This window comes from Podarcis melisellensis (genome assembly GCF_964234715.1).
Source record: "Podarcis melisellensis genome assembly, chromosome: 6".
Taxonomy (NCBI): domain Eukaryota; kingdom Metazoa; phylum Chordata; class Lepidosauria; order Squamata; family Lacertidae; genus Podarcis; species Podarcis melisellensis.
Window position 1 is genome coordinate 86,425,585 of NC_138538.1, and position 17,209 is coordinate 86,442,793.

Here is a 17,209-nt window from a genome sequence, read left to right on the forward strand (position 1 = left end):
GCACAGTGAAAGCAGCAATCCCTCTTGCTGTTCTGGCTTCTGGGATAGCTGCGCAGCCTGCATTCGCTCCATAGGACGCACACACATTTCCCCTTACTTTTTAGGAGGGGAAAAGTGAGTCTTACAGAGCAAAAAAATACGGTACATTACCTCATGGCGTGATTCTCAAAAATGCAGTCAAAAATGGCAGTCAAACTGGTCTTGTTTGATTTGGGTATCGTTTGGCATTAAAGATGTTAAAATGTATAGGCGGCTGAAATTGAGAAGTGTAAGAAACTATTTGGCAGCAATAGTAAGCAGTCAGCAACTTTTTTAAAAAACACACACACCAAATATCATGTTTCTTTGGGTATTGCTAATACTTGGCAGCCGTGCACTGCTTTTTTCATCAATAATGTGTGGTCTTCAGTGCTGTTGTTGATAAATGAGCTCAATAATTTCCCTGCCAAGCTTTCAGGCACAGATGCCTTAGATAGAGCTTTTCTTTAGAAGCAGCAGCTCTTGCTAACATACCGTAAATATTTTTTGGGAGTGACACCGTGCTAGATTTTTATTGGGTGCAATTCATCTCGAACACCTTCGATATCATGAACACCAGCAAAATAGTTGGAGGAACAAATGTAACTGCAGAAAACCAGTAACAGAATATACCCAAGAGCAGACTTTTGAACATTGCTGTGATTCCAACCTCACACACTGAAACCTTCATTCACCCCACTGAAAAAGCTGGAATGCCACACATTTTGTAAGACTCTAGTGTGAACAAGACAACTCGGCATTTGGCTATGAAAATGAAAAGCTGAAGTTACACAGGTAGCAGGAGGCTCAGTTCTTAATGCCAGGATCCTTATCAGTGAATCCCTCATAGTGAACCTCTGTTCAAATGGTGCCTCACAAATTCTCCCTTCACATATACACCCCTGATATCTCCTAGTACATAGATACTGAATTTCTAGAGATTTCACCACTGAATCTTTGTCACCTTGTACCATTGCTAGTTAGTAAGCACGAGGATTTAAGCATGATGTGCTTTCAGATTCCATAAAAGAGCTAGAAAGGGGGTTCACTTCTGTTCTTGGTCATGTCGAAACCCTTAACTGTGGAAAGAAGTTTGGAGATGGGGAACTGTGCTACACAATTTCCTGGGCCATCTTGAGGTTTTGACTAGCACATTCCTTGTGTGTCTCCCATTTTCCTTTAGAATTACTTCAGAGGTTGGTCTAGAAATAGACAGCCAGCAGGAAGAAGAATCATCTCAAGCTCCTGACGAGTCAGATCTCCCATCCACAAGTCAAGATCCTCCTTCTAGTTCATCTGCAGGTAGGGTTCGGTTCCATCAAATCTCAGTGGATCAGGATTTCTCAAAAACTTGGGTCTCCAGCTGTTTTGGGACTACAGCTCCCATCATCCCTAGCTAGCAGGGTCAGTGGTCAGAGATAATGGAAATAGTAGTCCGAAAACAGGTGGAGACTCACGTTTGGGAAACCCTAGTCTGGATAAAGTACTGTTGACCTTTCACTGATGGAGGGCTGCCAGATTAGGATAATTAAACCCCACAAGTTTGGTTCTTTTCTGTTTGATTTTCATATTTTCCTTGTCGCTATTTTGTCTGCATCCATGGAGGAGAAATCATGGTCTGTTCAGTATGTGGAAGGAGGACATTCATCTGATCTTTCTAAGTGATGGAAAGGAGATCCAGATCAATATTGTCTTCTCTGGTCTAAATATCAGTGTAGAACAGCCTAGGTCCTCAAACCTTTGACCAATAATTCTCCATCCTTCTGACCAAGCAATGTGCTTATAATATTAAGCAACACCAGGAGTCTTTTGCTTTCTATTACTTTCAGTAAAGATCCTCAACACAGGCACCTGTGTGTGTTGTTGATTAATATGGAGTACAGCCAAACCCCGTTTGCACCCCCACCCTTGTTACACCCCATTTTGGACGCTGGTCTGTGACCGTATTAATAAATTCATTCATTCATTCACCCCATTTTGGGGCCACTTCCAGGTCCGCAGTGATGAGCATGTGGACGTCAATTGGATGCACATAAAACGGTCACTGCTAGCCATTAGCTAGCTAGCAGCATGCAGAAGGTTGAGAGCCAATTTTTTACTTTTTCCAGTTAGATATTTTATTTGCCCTTGCAGATTTGAAGTATAAAACTGAAGTTAACAGCTTGCATATTGAAAATCAGCCATGATTACACTTAACTTGCATGACAAAGTCAAATGACAGCCATGGCCTTACATTTCTTGTTTTGTTCCATACTGTTTCCTTTTCAGACACAAGCAGTAATCATCCGAAGCCTTTCCGGCGAGTTAGACTTCAGCCAACAACATTAAGAACTGGCCGTCAGTTTAACAGACAGAGGGGTAGGGGTCCTTCATCTCTTGCACAGATGTGTTAAACTCTATAGGATTGCAAATAAGTGTATGTATTGCATAGTATTGCAGCCACCAAAACATGCAAGGGGGCTTGTAGACATTGAATAATGAGGATTATTAACCCCAGAGACTTTAGAATATATATATCAGCTAAGGTACTTGATTAACTTAAAAGGAAAATAGCATAATTTAAAGTTGATCTAGTGCAATGTGGCATTCTTACAAAGCAGTGGTTCTCAAAGGGTCTGGCGATGGCAAGTATGGCAGAAAGATTCCAGGACAATCAAAGAAACATTTAAACTTTTCAGTGTAGTGTATCAAAAGCATTAATATTATTTATTTGCAGAACTGGATAGATATCTTTTCAAAATGAGAGCAAAAGCATCAAGTGATACTGAGGGTGATCCTAGTTGTGTTTGCTTATCAATTAAAAATTTATGTATTGCTTATCAATTAAAAATTAGGTGTGGCAAGAGCAAATTTTTATTCTGAAAGTGTGGCCCAGAGATTCAAGTTTGAGAATCGCCGTTATAAAGGGATGCGAGTGGCAGTAGCTAGCAACAAATAAATATAAGAAACTCCTCAGTCGAACTTAGATCTCAAAAAGAAATGAGAACCTGAAAGCTCATACTAAAGAAATAAAAAGAATTAAAGATCTTGTCAGAGGCAGTGTATTAATTCCAAGTAATTAATTGTTAGTATCAATCTGCCAGTCAGTACAGAATGAACTGTTTCCATAGCCATTAGGCAGGAGTAAATCTAGTTAACATAGCGATTTCAAGGAACTAGAAAGTATTTCCGGCACAGCTTTCTGTTTCTGAATTGGTTAAAATAGGTGTAAATACTAGATTATGTATGGAGTTCTTATTCCTTCTGGCTACAGGGATCCCATTCTGTACCCCCACATTACTCTCCCAAAAAACTTGTGGTGGGCAGGCTTCGAAAGAATCCTTTAAAACTGATATTAACGTAGTTAATAGCTAATAGCAGTTAATTGAAACAAAAGTATATATTAATACTCTTCCTTTCCCTTTGCAGGTGTAACTCCTGGTGGCAGAGGAGGCCTGAACAGAGGCAATATTAATTAAAGCTCAGTAGAAATTAAAACAGTGTATACTGTCTGTCTAGTCTTGCTCTTACTTGCATTTGTGTAATGGCTGGCAAGCTTGAAGCAGGTTTTTTGTTTGTTTTCAATTTGGATCGATGTATGGATATTTCATTATGTCTTTTATTAATAAAAACTAGAGGAAATTGTCAAACGCAATGGTGTCTCTGTTTCAGCTCTTGGAGGCTCCAAATCACTCTAAAGGACACTTGTACCAGGCTCCGGACACAGTCTGCCCAGTCTGTAGTGTGACTGGTCTTGCTATTCTGCTGCCCACGTCCACGCTGTAGTATTGATCTGTAAGGAGGGGAAATAAAGATAAGAGTCTCATTCAAGTCTCACAAGCAGGAAATCTTGACTTAAATGTGAACCCCTACTATCCACTGTGACATGGGTGGTGCTGTGGGAGGCGGGTGGCGCTGTGGGTTAAACCACAGAGCCTAGGACTTGCCAATCAGAAGGTCGGCGGTTTGAATCCCCGCGACGGGGTTAGCTCCTATTGTTTGGTCCCTGCCCCTGCCAACCCAGCAGTTCGAAAGCACATCAAAGTGCAAGTAGATAAATAGGTACCGCTCCGGCGGGAAGGTAAACGGCGTTTCTGTGCGCTGCTCTGGTTTGCCAGAAGCGGCTTAGTCATGCTGGCCACATGACCTGGAAGCTGTACGCCGGCTCCCTCGGCAATGAAGCGAGATGAGCACCGCAACCCTAGAGTCGGTCACGACTGGACCTAATGGTCAGGGGTCCCTTTACCTTTACTATCCACTGTCCTGAAGCAGAGGACAGATTCTATTGCAAATGCACATTTCCTCAGACCTGTTGGTTAGTACTGTAGCCTTAAATCAAGCGCCACCAAACCTTTTGGGTCTGTGGGCACATTTGGAATTTTGACTGTGCATCGTGGGCACCACCTATGCACCCCTGAGAAAAAAATGTGCACTCAGCCACAAACGCCCTTCATTTTTCCAAGAGGTCTATGTAAAACTCAGATCCAAAGTCCTCTTGAATTTTCATGATTTTACACCAAATTACCAAAAAGACACAATGTAAACCAAAAAATAACGGTTGCAGCAGTTGCTAGCAACCTTAGAAACATTGGTCCAGGATGCACAAATCCTGGGTCTTTATGATATTTCAAGAAGAGGACAACCAAACCACAGGACGCAGAGATGACCTGTGTTCTGATGGTGCTTTTGAGGGGATCCCTTGTAAAAATTTGGATGGGAAAAGGCAAGTAGCATATGTCCGTTTCGTTACTGAACTGAACTGAGGTACAAAATTAATTTGTAAAAAGCAGCCTTAGATATTTTCCCGTCTCGGTGGCGGCAGTAGTGATGTTTTAGCTTCAACATACCTTTAGAAAAAGCGTAGTAATCATAACCATCTGGCTTCCGATCATTTGGAACCGATATAACAGAATTCACTTCTTTTGGGAATCCTCTCCAGTAGGAGGCAACTTTGACCTCTGGCTGCAAGACTCCTGCAAAAGGAAAAGGAAACATTAGGAAAGAGAGGCTATCAAATCACTGAAGTGTTATAACCACTGGACATGTAACACATGAAACAAAGGCATAGGTTGCTTTTACATATATATAAATATTCCCAAAAAAATAGTTTAGGTGGGGGAAACCCATCCTTTATAGCAGGGATGTCCAACCAGTCAATCGCTAGCTGATTTCCGTCGCTGCTCCCTCGTTTCCTTCAGTTGCGCAGGATCGCTAAACCGGAAGACAGAGTTAGCGCTGACCGGCTTTTGTTTTGGTGAGCTCCACAACTCCATATTTTTTTCCTGGGAGCATCTCACAGTCTCTTGGGAGTTGGACGTCCTGCTCTATAGCATGCATAGGCAAACTCGACCCTCCAGATGTTTTGGGACTACAATTCCCATCATCCCTGACCACTGGTCCTGCTAGCTAGGGATCATGGGAGTTGTAGGCCAAAAACATCTGAAGGGCCAAGTTTGCCTATGCCTGCTATATAGTGTTTGAAACAGCTATACTCCAATCATGCACACAGACCGCTTCATTTTTAATTCCACATGATTTAAACATCCCCACTGCTTGATTGTAGACTATTAACAGTACAAGACGGTGAACATACCAGTTGGCTGGTGCCTGAACTGAACAACCGGGCGATGCTGGACTCTGACGGTCCGGAGAATTTGAGCCGGTCTTACTGAACGTTCAAAGCGCCTCCGCCTTTTCCTGATCACAGCTTTTGGTTTGTAAGCCGGATAGTTCACAGTCACCACTTTCTTTTTGCTGCATTTCTTCGTTCCTCCTTGTTTGTAGGTATATTGCTGGAGGTTGCCGCCTAAATCAGATATGATTGTATCGATGAAAGTATTTGAAGGCACAACGCAAGAAACGATACCCACCACACTGTTACAGGTTCAGATCCCCTGCTAGGAAGGCCTGGACCTGGACCCTACAAAAATACAATTCCCAGCACCCTGGAACGAGCTGGTGGTAAAATCTTTTCCCCAGTGGGAAAGACTCCCTCAAGGAGGCAGATTCTCCTTTATTGGAGGTTTCTAAACAGAGGTCAAGGGACGCGGGTGACGCTGTGGGTTAAACCACAGAGCCTAGGACTTGCCGATCAGAAGGTCGGCGGTTCGAATCCTTGCGACGGGGTGAGCTCCCATTGCTCGGTCCCTGCTCCTGCCAACCTAGCAGTTCAAAAGCATGTTAAAATGCAAGTAGATAAATAGGTACCGCTCTTGCGGGAAGGTAAACAGCGTTTCCGTGCACTGCTCTGGTTCGCCAGAAGCGCCTTAGTCATGCTGGCCACATGACCTGGAAGCTGTATGCCGGCTCCCTAGGCCAGTAAAGCGACATGAGTGCCGCAACCCCACAGTCGGCCACGACTGGACCTAATGGTCAGGGGTCCCTTTACCTTTACCGTTAAGCAGAGGTCAGATGGCCACGTGTCAGGGATATTTGATCCGTGGTTTCTGCATTGCAGAGGTTTGGACTCACTGGCCCTTGGGATCCCTTACAACTGATTCTGATTCAGAACATTAGATCAATCATGATGTTAGTATATAATAATAAATTGACAGTCCAATTGTACAGTCTGCACTGTCACAAGTGGCATTTCCAAAACTCAGTACCGTATTTTTCCGTGTATAAGACTAGGTTTCTTTCCTAAAAAATAATGTCAAAAATTTGGGTGCGTCTTATACACAGATACATCTCCCCCCCCCCCTTAAATTGGGGTCCACCCAAATAGGGGGCGTCTGATACATCGGGGCGTCTCATAGACGGAAAAAATGTGGTATATTCATTTTTTAACTCCTGAACAAGGGTTGCAATTTACTTAATCAGTTGTTAAGGCTTTTTTTGTCTTTTGTTTTCATTTTTCATTCTTTTTTATATTTTGTACATTTTAAAAAAAATGTTTTTACAAAAGTAATAATCATAAATAAATAAGAATAAAAACATGCACCTACCCCGAGACCATTCCATTATAACTATCCAGCCTCCCAAAATTTTAACACCTTTTATAATGGTTTGACCCCTTTCAGTTTTAACAGTACAAATTCTACAAACACCCTCCATTTCTCCTCAAAATCATTGCTTCGGCATATTCCCCATCTTACCTTAATGGCACATGTTAAATTACCATTAATAGCTATATCCCACAACTCTTTATACCATTCTTCCATTTTATATTCTGCTTCCCCCTTCCACTTCCCAGCTATCATAATTCGTGCAGCTGTCCATCAATTTGTGACCAAGTCCTTCATAGCCTGTGAACCTTCCACCCCATCGTAAATTGATAATGATGCTACCTCTGGACTTTTGGTCAGCTTTAACCCAGTAATTTCTGTTATCTCCTTAAACACCCTTTGCCAAAAAAATGTTTACATTTTGTTTCAGATTTTACAGATTAGCAATGTTTAATATATAAAATCCATTGGGTTATATCGCATGTTAGTCCTACACAGAGCAGATCCTTTGAAAATAATAGACACAATTAACTTGGGTCCATTAATTTCAATGGGTTTACTGTGTATATAACGTTGCAGTTTACCAACCAAAAGATTTTAAAGCTTTTGATGATGAATTAAAGTGTCCCTTATTAATTAGGCAGCAGATAGTTTTAAAGCTACCTTTTTAATACAAGTATTTACAAGTCCGATAATTGTCTCCATCTACAGAATGTTTCTTCCAAGATGGCAACTTTTGTGATATGTGCATGCATAATTTTAAAAACAATATGCTTCCCCCCCCCCTTTCAAAACTCTTATTTCTCTTGTAAATTTATGTAGACATAATTGAGAAAAAATGTCTTTGTTTCAGTGCCAGCTGCAATACCAACCATCGATCCAAGACCACACAGCGCACTGTACTGTATATCTGATAAATAATTTAGTTTTGTAATGAATGTTCGAAATTGGTATTATTTTAACCAAGCCTAAATATCCAAGGGATGCAGGTGGCGCTGTGGTCTAAACCACTGAGCCTCTTGGGCTTGCCGATCAGAAGGTTGGCGGGTCGAATCCCCATGACGGAGTGAGCTCCCGTTGCTCTGTCCCAGCTCCTGTCAACCTAGCAGTTCAAAAGCACGTCAAAGTGCAAGTAGATAAATAGGTACTGCTCTGGTGGGAAGGTAAACAGTGTTTCCGTGCGCTACTTTGGTTCGCCAGAAGCGGCTTAGTCATGGTGGCCACATGACCCGGAAGCTGTACGCCGGCCCCCTCGGCCAATAAAGCGAGATGAGCGCTGCAACTCCAGAGTCGGTCACGACTGAACCTAATGGTCAGGGGTCCCTTTACCTTTTTAAAAAAAATAACCCAGGCTCTCATTGGCCTTGCATATTGGATTCTATCCGGTGTTTCCGATGTATCTGACAGGCACCCTAAATATAAATCTTACCTTTTTTAAAGAAATAAACCGTTTCTGGCCTGTTCTTGTGTTTAGCCACAGAGAGAGCACCTGTAATTTTTCCATTCAGTCCTCCAAATCCTTTTACAATTGCCTTGGGATAGCCAGAATCCATCTTATCATTGGTGAAGCGCCAGTACTGAGAATCCTGAGAATTAAAATGGCTGAAGTTATGTCAAACATTAAATGTAGACTTCATTGGGCTATCGTGCCTTTAATGTGGACATATGTTGTTGCTGCTGTTGTGGTGGGAGGGGGCCATTTTAGAGGTAATCCTTATTACCACCACCTTTTCCTCAATAGGAATTATTCCCAAGTTGTTTGGGGAAGGGAGAGCTTAGTACAAAGCTAGTTAAACTAAACAAAAACTAGTCAGCCGGCATTAAGTATATATTTTGCCTTGGGACTATGCATATGTATGGCCACTAGCTGTAGTAATTCAAAATTATTCCTGGATTGGTTTTATCTTTATTTTCTCACTTTAATCTACAGCATGGGAAGGCAAACTAAGGTCCGGGGGCTGGATCCAGCCCAATCGCCTTCTAAATCCAGCCCGTGGACGGTCCGGGAATCAGCGTATTTTTACATCAGTAGAATGTGTGCTTTTATTTTATTTCTGGGTTATTTGTGGGGCATAGGAATTCGTTCATCCACCTCCCAAAAAAAAATATAGTCTGGCCCCCCACAAGGTCTGAGGGACAGTTGACCGGCCCCCTGCTGAAAAAGTTTGCTGACCCCTGATCTACAGCAACACACTAGCAATAGACGTAAAGTAATAACAACAAAGACTTAAGAGTGTCTGGAAAAGAAGGGATTTTTTCAAACATTTTTTTCCCTCACGACAGCAAATAAAATAGACCTTTCTGTTTTTGAATTACTGGAGGTGGCCGCCATTTTGTTTTGGGGAGGACTGTGTGTCTATTGGGGACGGGTCCTCCTCATCTATGCGTGTTTTTCATGTTGTTGTTCGTTGCAGCATCCACATATTGGCATCGAAATACCAGTTAGTATTTCTCCATCTCCCATTTAATCCAAATTTATCCTCTTTGGAGGAAATTCAGTAAATAAAATGTAGCCTCTTGCCAATTACCCATTTGCAAATTAAGCCCCCATCTGTCTAATGCTAGGGCAGGGCCTATTTGCAGTCATGTTGATTTTCCTGAGATTTAGCCAAAAAAAAAATATTGTGAAAACCTGTGCCAACACTTTACTTCAAAATAAACAAATGTATCTTTAGATAGACCGTGCCAATGGTGACTGGCATATATGTGGTTAGATGGAAGGAATTAGCTTAACTTTAAAAAACACACACAAAAAACTGGTCATTTTCAATAAAACAGGCAAGATTTGGCCGTCAGAATCTGACCCACTGAAGTTACTGCCAGGCTTGGTTTATTTGCAAAACTTCAATTTTAGGTGTGTCCTTTTTAAAAGCAAAAAAATGCTGGCAACATGTATTGAGAACATAAGAAAGAAGCAGAAGACAGTGTGGGAAAATATGATCTGGAACACAGTTAATTGTTTAGACGTAAGTGAGCATACCTCATAGAATATAAAAATATGATTCATTTGTTCTTAAATTTATACTCCACATTTCCTTTCAGTTTGATCCAAGCACTATCCATTGTTCCTCATGTCCGCCTTTTATCTTCATAGCCACCCTGCCAGGTAGCTTGGGCTGAGTGGGATTTTGAAACTGGGTCCGAAACATCACACTAAATATGACATCAAACTGGCTCTCGCATTTGGCTTAAACAACAACAGCAAAACCCTCTTGCTTAAGCTACACAAATAAAGGTTAGATATGCAAGGGTCTTAAAATCAACCCGGCGCCACCTCCATACCCTCTAACATAAAAATAGGGACACCCCATTCCATCATGGAAGTGAGAGCTGGACCATAAAGAAGGCTGATTGCGGAAGAATTGATGCTTTTGAATTATGGTGCTGGAGGAGACTCTTGAGAGTCCCATGGACTGCAAGAAGATCAAATGCATCTATTCTTAAGGAAATCAGTCCTGAGTGCTCACTGGAAGGACAGATCCTGAAGCTGAGGCTCCAAGACTTTGGCCACCTCATGAGAAGAGAAGACTCCCTGGAAAAGTCCCTGATGCTGGGAAAGATGGAGGGCACAAGGAGAAGGGGACGACAGAGGACAAGATGGTTGGACAGTGTTCTCGAAGCTACCAGCATGAGTCTGACCAAACTGCGGGAGGCAGTGGAAGACAGGAGTGCCTGGTGTGGTCTGGTCCATGGGGTCACGAAGAGTCGGACACGACTAAACAACAACATTCCATCATGATAACTTTACAATTTTATACCCCACACATCTTACTGGATTGCCCCAGCCTAGTCTGGGCTGCTTCCAACATATATAAAAAAACATAATAAAGCATTAAACATTAAAAAAAATCTTCCCTATATAGGGTTGCCTTCCGACGGCTTGGGGGGGTTGGGTAACTCCATACCCTCCAACATTTCTCCAATGAAAATGGGGACATCCTAAGGGAAAATGGGACATTCCAGGATCAAATCAGAAACCAGGATGGCTTCTCTAAATCTGGGACGTCTCTAGAAAACCTCACCAAACAGAACCAGCCCAACTACCCAAACAGTTGCAAAATTTTGAGGGGTCACCAATAATAGCGACTGCAGCCAGATTTTGTGCCCCACTTCCTTTCAGCTTCCTGGAAGGTTATTGCTTGGATTCCTTCAGCAGAATATCCTGTCCTTCCCACAAACTTCCTTATTATATTGTGGTATAATGAACACAGATTGCTGGCATTTCAGGGGTCACTAAATTCCAGCTGAGGAATAGGAAATATTTAATATGAGGTGTGGCGCAGCGTTTTAGTGTTTCTTGGAAACTACTCCCGTCCTTCAAGCTGTTTCCATATTAATTTTTAAGATGTTTTTACCAGGTGCCGAACTCTGTGGTGGTTTCTCCCTCTTCTTCAGAGACATTAATGGTGCGCACAAAAACCGATCCGTCATTCTGGCTGAAATGTTGTTACATTTATAAATGAAGCTTGCTTAAGGCTGCAATGTTTAATGGGTCAGCCAGTTCAAAAAACCTGGACAGGTGACTGACTAGAATAGTGTTGCGAATTAATCAGGCATCACTTTAAAAAATGTCAGGTGTGTTAATACACATATTCATAAAAAAAACCTGCATGGCTTAGACACCATTTTGTAAGAAATGTGAAAGAAAGGGGAGGATGTCGTTTCTAAGCTGACTCCCTGTGTGACACATATCTGCACCAAATGAAAACAAGAGAAAAATATGCTGTTCTTCAAAACTGTCATACGTGTGGAGGAAAACCTTAAAACACGTTGCAGAATTCTCAAAAAATAGACCAGAGGCCATATTTCATCCAGCAGAGCTTTTACTTGTGCTGAAGGCAAAAGAGCATCATGGTCACAAATCCAAATATATTCATGATTGGCACAGTCCATAAAAAATAAAAAATGACCTTAATTGGAAGGAGGTAAGAGAACCAGTTCAAATCAAATGTACAGTGGTACCTCGGTTTAAGAGCAGTCTAAGAACGATTTGGTTTACAAACTCCGCAAAACTGGAAATAGTGTCTTGGTTTGAGAACTTTACTTCGGTCTAAGAACAGAATCCGAACAGTGGAAGGGCAGTAGGCCCAGCGGCAGTAGGCCCATTATGGAAAGTGAGCCTTGGTTTAAGAATGGTTTTGGGTTAAGAACTGACTTCTGGAACAGATTAAGTTCGTAAACTGAGGTACCACTGTACTCAAAAATAACCCAAACCATCATGACCTTTCTTCCTACCTCTCTCACACAGAGAAGCTTCCAGAAGCTTGTAGAATCCTCTTGAATTAATCAGAATAGGGATAATCTCTATACATCAGATCAATACTTTATGCAATAAGAAATGCAAACTGACACTCCCCCCATTTGTTAGTTGCAGGAAGTATTGATCTGCAAAACACTTATAGGAGAAAAAACATTGCATGTACACCTTCCTTCCACAAGAATAAACCCTAGCTTTTTGTTGCTAGCCCTGCAATTTATCAGCAGAAAAACAGTAATTAATTTGTTCTGGAGGTCTGTTCTTAACCTGAAACTGTTCTTAATCTGAGGTACTACTTTAGCTAATGGGGCTTCCCGCTGTTGCCGCACGATTTCTGTTCTCATCCTGAAGCAAAGTTCTTAACCCGAGGTAATATTTCTGGGTTAGCGGAGTCTGTAACCTGAAGTGTCTGTAACCTGAGGTACCACTGTATTTCCAGATGCTTCTGTGAGTAGCAGAAAGACACCCTGACTCCCAGAACAAAACAACTCAACCTTCTTAAGCATGACCTTAATTGGAAGGAGATAAGAGAACCAATTCAAACCACCTGTACTCGAAAATAACCCAAATCATCATGACCCTTCTGGAAGCTTCTGTGTGTGAGGGAAGCAGGCAGAAGGGCCATGACGGTTTGGGTTATTTCCGAGTACAGGTGGTTTGAACTGGCTCTTGAGAGAACCCTAGTGTTGAACGACACAAAGTGAGCTACCTAAAGGTTTTGCTTAGTAAGAACAGAGGTCCTACTCCCACTTTTTGGGAAGTGCTCCTTTAAAGGTGGAAGCTGGATCAGCTGGTGGTAATTGACGCTCGTTATTTAATGCAATGCCTGTGCCAGGTGTTCCTGGTTGGGTAAGCTGGTCAGAAGCTGTCTTTATGGGACTTGAGCTGAATGCTTGGTGGTGTTTCCCATTTCCTGAGGTAAATTTCAGGAGGAGCTGACTTGTGTTTTGCAGAACTAGATGTAGAAGGAAGGTGTACATGCAATGTTTTTTTTCTATAAGTGTTTTGCAGATCAATATTTCCCTCAACTAACAAATGGGGGGAGTGTCAGTTTGCATTTCTTAGTGCATAAAGTCTTGAGCTGATATATAGAGATTATTCCTATGAATTCAAGAGGATTCTAGAAGCTTCTCTGTGTGAGAGAGGCAGACAGAAGGGTCATGATTGTTTGGGTTATTTCTGAGTGCATTTGATTTGAACTGGTTCTCTTACCTCCTTCCAATTAAGGTCATGCTGAGTATAAATATAGGCCAGAAGGAGCCTGGGTTTCCATTTCTCTTTCTATCTCTGTTCTGTACATAGGTATGCTTAGTGTTAAGATTTTAGTCTCATAAGATGAGTTTGTAAGTTTCTGTAAGTACTGCAACTGGATTTTTAATAGACTGCGCCAATCCTGAAGGTGACCGTGATGCTCATTTGCCTTCAGCACAAGTAAAAGCTCCACTGGGTGGAATATAATTGCCTCTGGTCTATATTTTGAGAACTCTGCAACACGTTTTAAGGTTTTCCCTCCACATGTATGACAAAAACCTCTTCCAAATTTGTTCCAATGTAATTGATTAAAAATCAGATATTGAGATTTATTTAGCTGACTGAGAGCTTTGCTTGTGCTCATTAACTTTCCCACTCCTTATTGTGCTTAAAGGTGAAGGCAGCATATGCTTCCTATCTTTGCTGCTGCCTAAAGTCCTTCCGGACATTCTCTGTTTCATGGGTGGGATTCAACTGCATACCAACAAATTCGGTCTGCACAATTAAAGTGAATTCACCACTCTTCCACAAGAAAGCAGTTTCCCAAAATATATACAGTCGTACCTTGGTTTGCATACGACTTGGTTTGTGTATGTTTTGGATTACAAACACGTCAAACCCGGAAGTGCATGTCCCGGTTTGCAACCTTTTTTTGGATTACAACCCAATTTTTTTGGATTACGAACATTTTTTATTTATTTTTTAGGCCCCCTTGGCGAAAGCGCGCCTTGGGTTACAACCTGTTTTGGTTTACAAACAGACCTCTGGAACAGATTATGGTTGTAAACCAAGGTACCACTGTATACAGTATTTTAAAAACTGGGCACTGTACAAGAAGGAAAATTTGAGAGAGCTGTTGCTTGATACAACGTCATATCACCTCCCCGCAAACAAGTGAGAATGAAGACTTAATGAACAACAGCCTTGCATAGGTACCCTGCAAACTTTGTGCAAACCAGTCAGGATAAATGATCAATAAAACGGTCACTTGGAAAAACTTCCGTAACAGTGGCCTCAATCTAACACAGTGGTAACATAACCCTGAGCCTATTTCCCCAGAAATAAGTCTCATTATGTTTAGTTGGGCTTATTCCTAGGTAACAGTGCATTGAATTACAGCCTTAGGCATGCTTAACTCCACTAAGATTGTTGGATTGTATCCTAGCTCATCTCTAGAAATGGCCATGAAGGTATTTCAAGCCAGAAAATGACAGCTGTTATGCGGTGCTCAAATAATGTTGGTTGGGAGAGGATGAAGCCTGCTCCATGATATGGTAGTGCTAGTTTTCTTTGAGGGTGGAATTAATCATTTTGTTTTATTTTTGTTTAGGGAAACATTTGATCATGTGAGTCCTGCCTACAGTCTGAAGTTGTACAGCCCAGACACAAGTTAAGCGCCTCAGAGAAAAGCACAACTTCTTTCTTGCATCTGACCGAAACCGCAACAGAAATAAAACTTCAGATTCTACAAAACGCATCCATCTGTACAAAGAATAGTTTGGACAACCAACAATCAACGCTGAATTAACCTGTGCATGGTAAGTAAAGATATAAGCAATGCAGAGTGTGACATTTTATGGTTGCAAAATTCAGGTTATGTGTGTTCATTGGTTTCGTTTTTGTGCGACATTGATAATCTCCAAGTTATAATCGCCACCTACAAATGTCAACATGTCAGTGATCTGTCATGCACATTGAGGAATTCATGTGACCCACCTTAAAAAAGAAGGTTTTGCCATCACAGTTACATCTAGAGAAGACTGTGTCGATGGGAGAGGGGATACCCCACACCTCTGTGATTTTACGGGGGCAAGGTGATGGTGGACTCGTTCCATTCAGCAACCAGTAGTAATGACCTGCAAAATCAAGCAGAGGTTGAAGGGGTGGAGAAAGGGGAATGGATTAATCCTCAGGAATCATTCTCTCTGTAGTACTCAACCTTCTCAACCTAGGGGTACTTGCTAGAAGGGGCAAGAGTGGTGCATCAATTTGTGGAATCCTGTACATGTTGGTCTTGGTGGTTTGAAAATGGTGGTAGCTATTTTCTGCAAAAGGCAAGTGTTCTTTGGCCATTGAAACGTAATTGTCCCAGTCCAGTGAAAGAGATGGCTCTATGAAAGTAGGCTTATTTGATGTACATCTCCCTTGGCAGTTCCATGCTTTTTAAAGTACTGGCTGTGCCTTTTTACGTGGGGACGACAGGCTGTGTATTTTTGATGTGGGTGAGGTTGTCCACCAGGAACAATCAGTCATTTGTGTGTATATGTTTAGTTGAAAGCACATTCATCTGAACTGGGACTGATACGTACATAATAATATGTTCTGCATTTTTGTCATATTTTGAAAACAAGAGCAACATTAAGCTGACCAGTCTGCTTACTCACCTCTGAATACAGCCAGTGATCCATTTTGTAAAGGGACTATCCCATCTGCCGGCTTCCGGTTACATAAGTTCATCTCTTGAGGTACATCTGGTACAAAATAAGTCATTTTAATTTTACAATTCCAAGTTTTATACCGCGAAGGATCCTCTACTAAAAAAGGTTAATCCTAAACGCTTTAGTTTATGATAACAATATTCACTGGGCACTAACCCTAAGATTTGTTCCAAGGACATAATTCTTACAAAGATAAATGCCAGATTTAATGTACTCCTTGCTAATTGACTTTGAGCGCTCCTCTCCAAAATATTTGCACTGACCAGTTCTAGAAGGTTCTCAAGGATCCAGTCATTTGCTCTCCAATCAGACCATACGCAATCATGGAAAATAAGCTCTTATGAGGAAAAGGTTGGAGCAACTGGGCATTTTTATCCTGGAGAAGAGGAGCAAGGAACAAAAGGCAGGACTGGGTCTAACAGGCTAAAGTTTACAGGAGGGTAGATTTCAGTTGTCATGAGGAGAAACTACTTGCCAGTAAGAACAGTTTGACAGTCAAACACATTACTTATTGGGGTGATAAGTCTAGAGGTCTTAAAGCAAAGGCTAATCAGAGAATCTGTTGGAGATGCTCTGGCCCTAAATTTCCCACACTGAGCAGGGGGTTGGACAAGGTTCAGTGTTTCCAAACTTGGCCCTCCACCTGTTTTTTTGGACTACAACTCCCATCATCCCTAGCTAGCATGACCAGTGGTCAGGGATGGTGGGAACTGTAGTCCAAAAACAGCTGGAGACCCAAGTTTGGGAAACATTGATCTAGATCAGCGGTTCCCAACCTGTGGGTCCCCAGATGTTGTTGGACTACAGCTCCCATCATCCCTGAGCTCTGGCCTTGCTAGCTAGGGATGATGGGAGTTGTAGTCAAACAACTTCTGGGGAAGTGTGTGGCAGATGAGCAATTGGGTGTATGGGCTCATATGGGAATAATTTTTGGCAACGCTCAAATTCATTAGTCTTGTTCCACCCTTTCTTAAAGAAGCTGTTAGGTGGTACAGTCCCGCTCATTTTTATCCTCACAACAGTCCTCTGAGGCAGGTTTTGGCAAAGACAGAATGACTTGAAGCTGGATCCCTCCTGTCACATGGATCTTTTGCTTTCTGGTGTTAATGTATTGCTAAATGTACTCATAGAAATACCCACATATTGAAAAAAAACCCGTTGTTGTTGAGAAGATGGTCTTATTTGGAACCATGAGATTTATGTTCAAAACCCTTCTTGTCCATAAATTTTGCTCGGTGAGTGTGGGCCAGTCACTCCCTGTCAGCTTAACTTTACTGTCCCCTCCCAACTTATTGTAAGAATATCATGGGTGTAGGTAGACC

General features: G+C 41.8%; 2 protein-coding genes across 3 annotated transcripts in view; one reads left to right on the forward strand and one right to left on the reverse strand.

Moving 5' to 3' along the window:
- TPR (translocated promoter region, nuclear basket protein) overlaps positions 1 to 3,647 on the forward strand; it is a 64,078-nt gene extending 60,431 nt beyond the window's left edge. For both annotated transcript variants that reach the window (XM_081914792.1, XM_081914793.1), the window contains exons 48-50: positions 1,202 to 1,320; positions 2,287 to 2,376; positions 3,427 to 3,647. In XM_081914792.1, coding sequence (XP_081770918.1) covers positions 1,202 to 1,320; positions 2,287 to 2,376; positions 3,427 to 3,476 — 259 coding nt within the window. In that variant the 3' untranslated portion in view covers positions 3,477 to 3,647. The remainder of the gene's footprint in view (positions 1 to 1,201; positions 1,321 to 2,286; positions 2,377 to 3,426) is intronic.
- Positions 3,648 to 3,658: 11 nt separating this feature from the next.
- The window catches only part of PRG4 (proteoglycan 4), a 42,935-nt gene continuing 29,384 nt past the window's right edge, over positions 3,659 to 17,209 (reverse strand). The window contains exons 8-13 of the mRNA XM_081914866.1: positions 15,834 to 15,920; positions 15,166 to 15,305; positions 8,371 to 8,527; positions 5,591 to 5,803; positions 4,845 to 4,970; positions 3,659 to 3,790 (exon numbers count right to left, since the gene is read on the reverse strand). Coding sequence (XP_081770992.1) covers positions 3,687 to 3,790; positions 4,845 to 4,970; positions 5,591 to 5,803; positions 8,371 to 8,527; positions 15,166 to 15,305; positions 15,834 to 15,920 — 827 coding nt within the window. The 3' untranslated portion in view covers positions 3,659 to 3,686. The remainder of the gene's footprint in view (positions 3,791 to 4,844; positions 4,971 to 5,590; positions 5,804 to 8,370; positions 8,528 to 15,165; positions 15,306 to 15,833; positions 15,921 to 17,209) is intronic.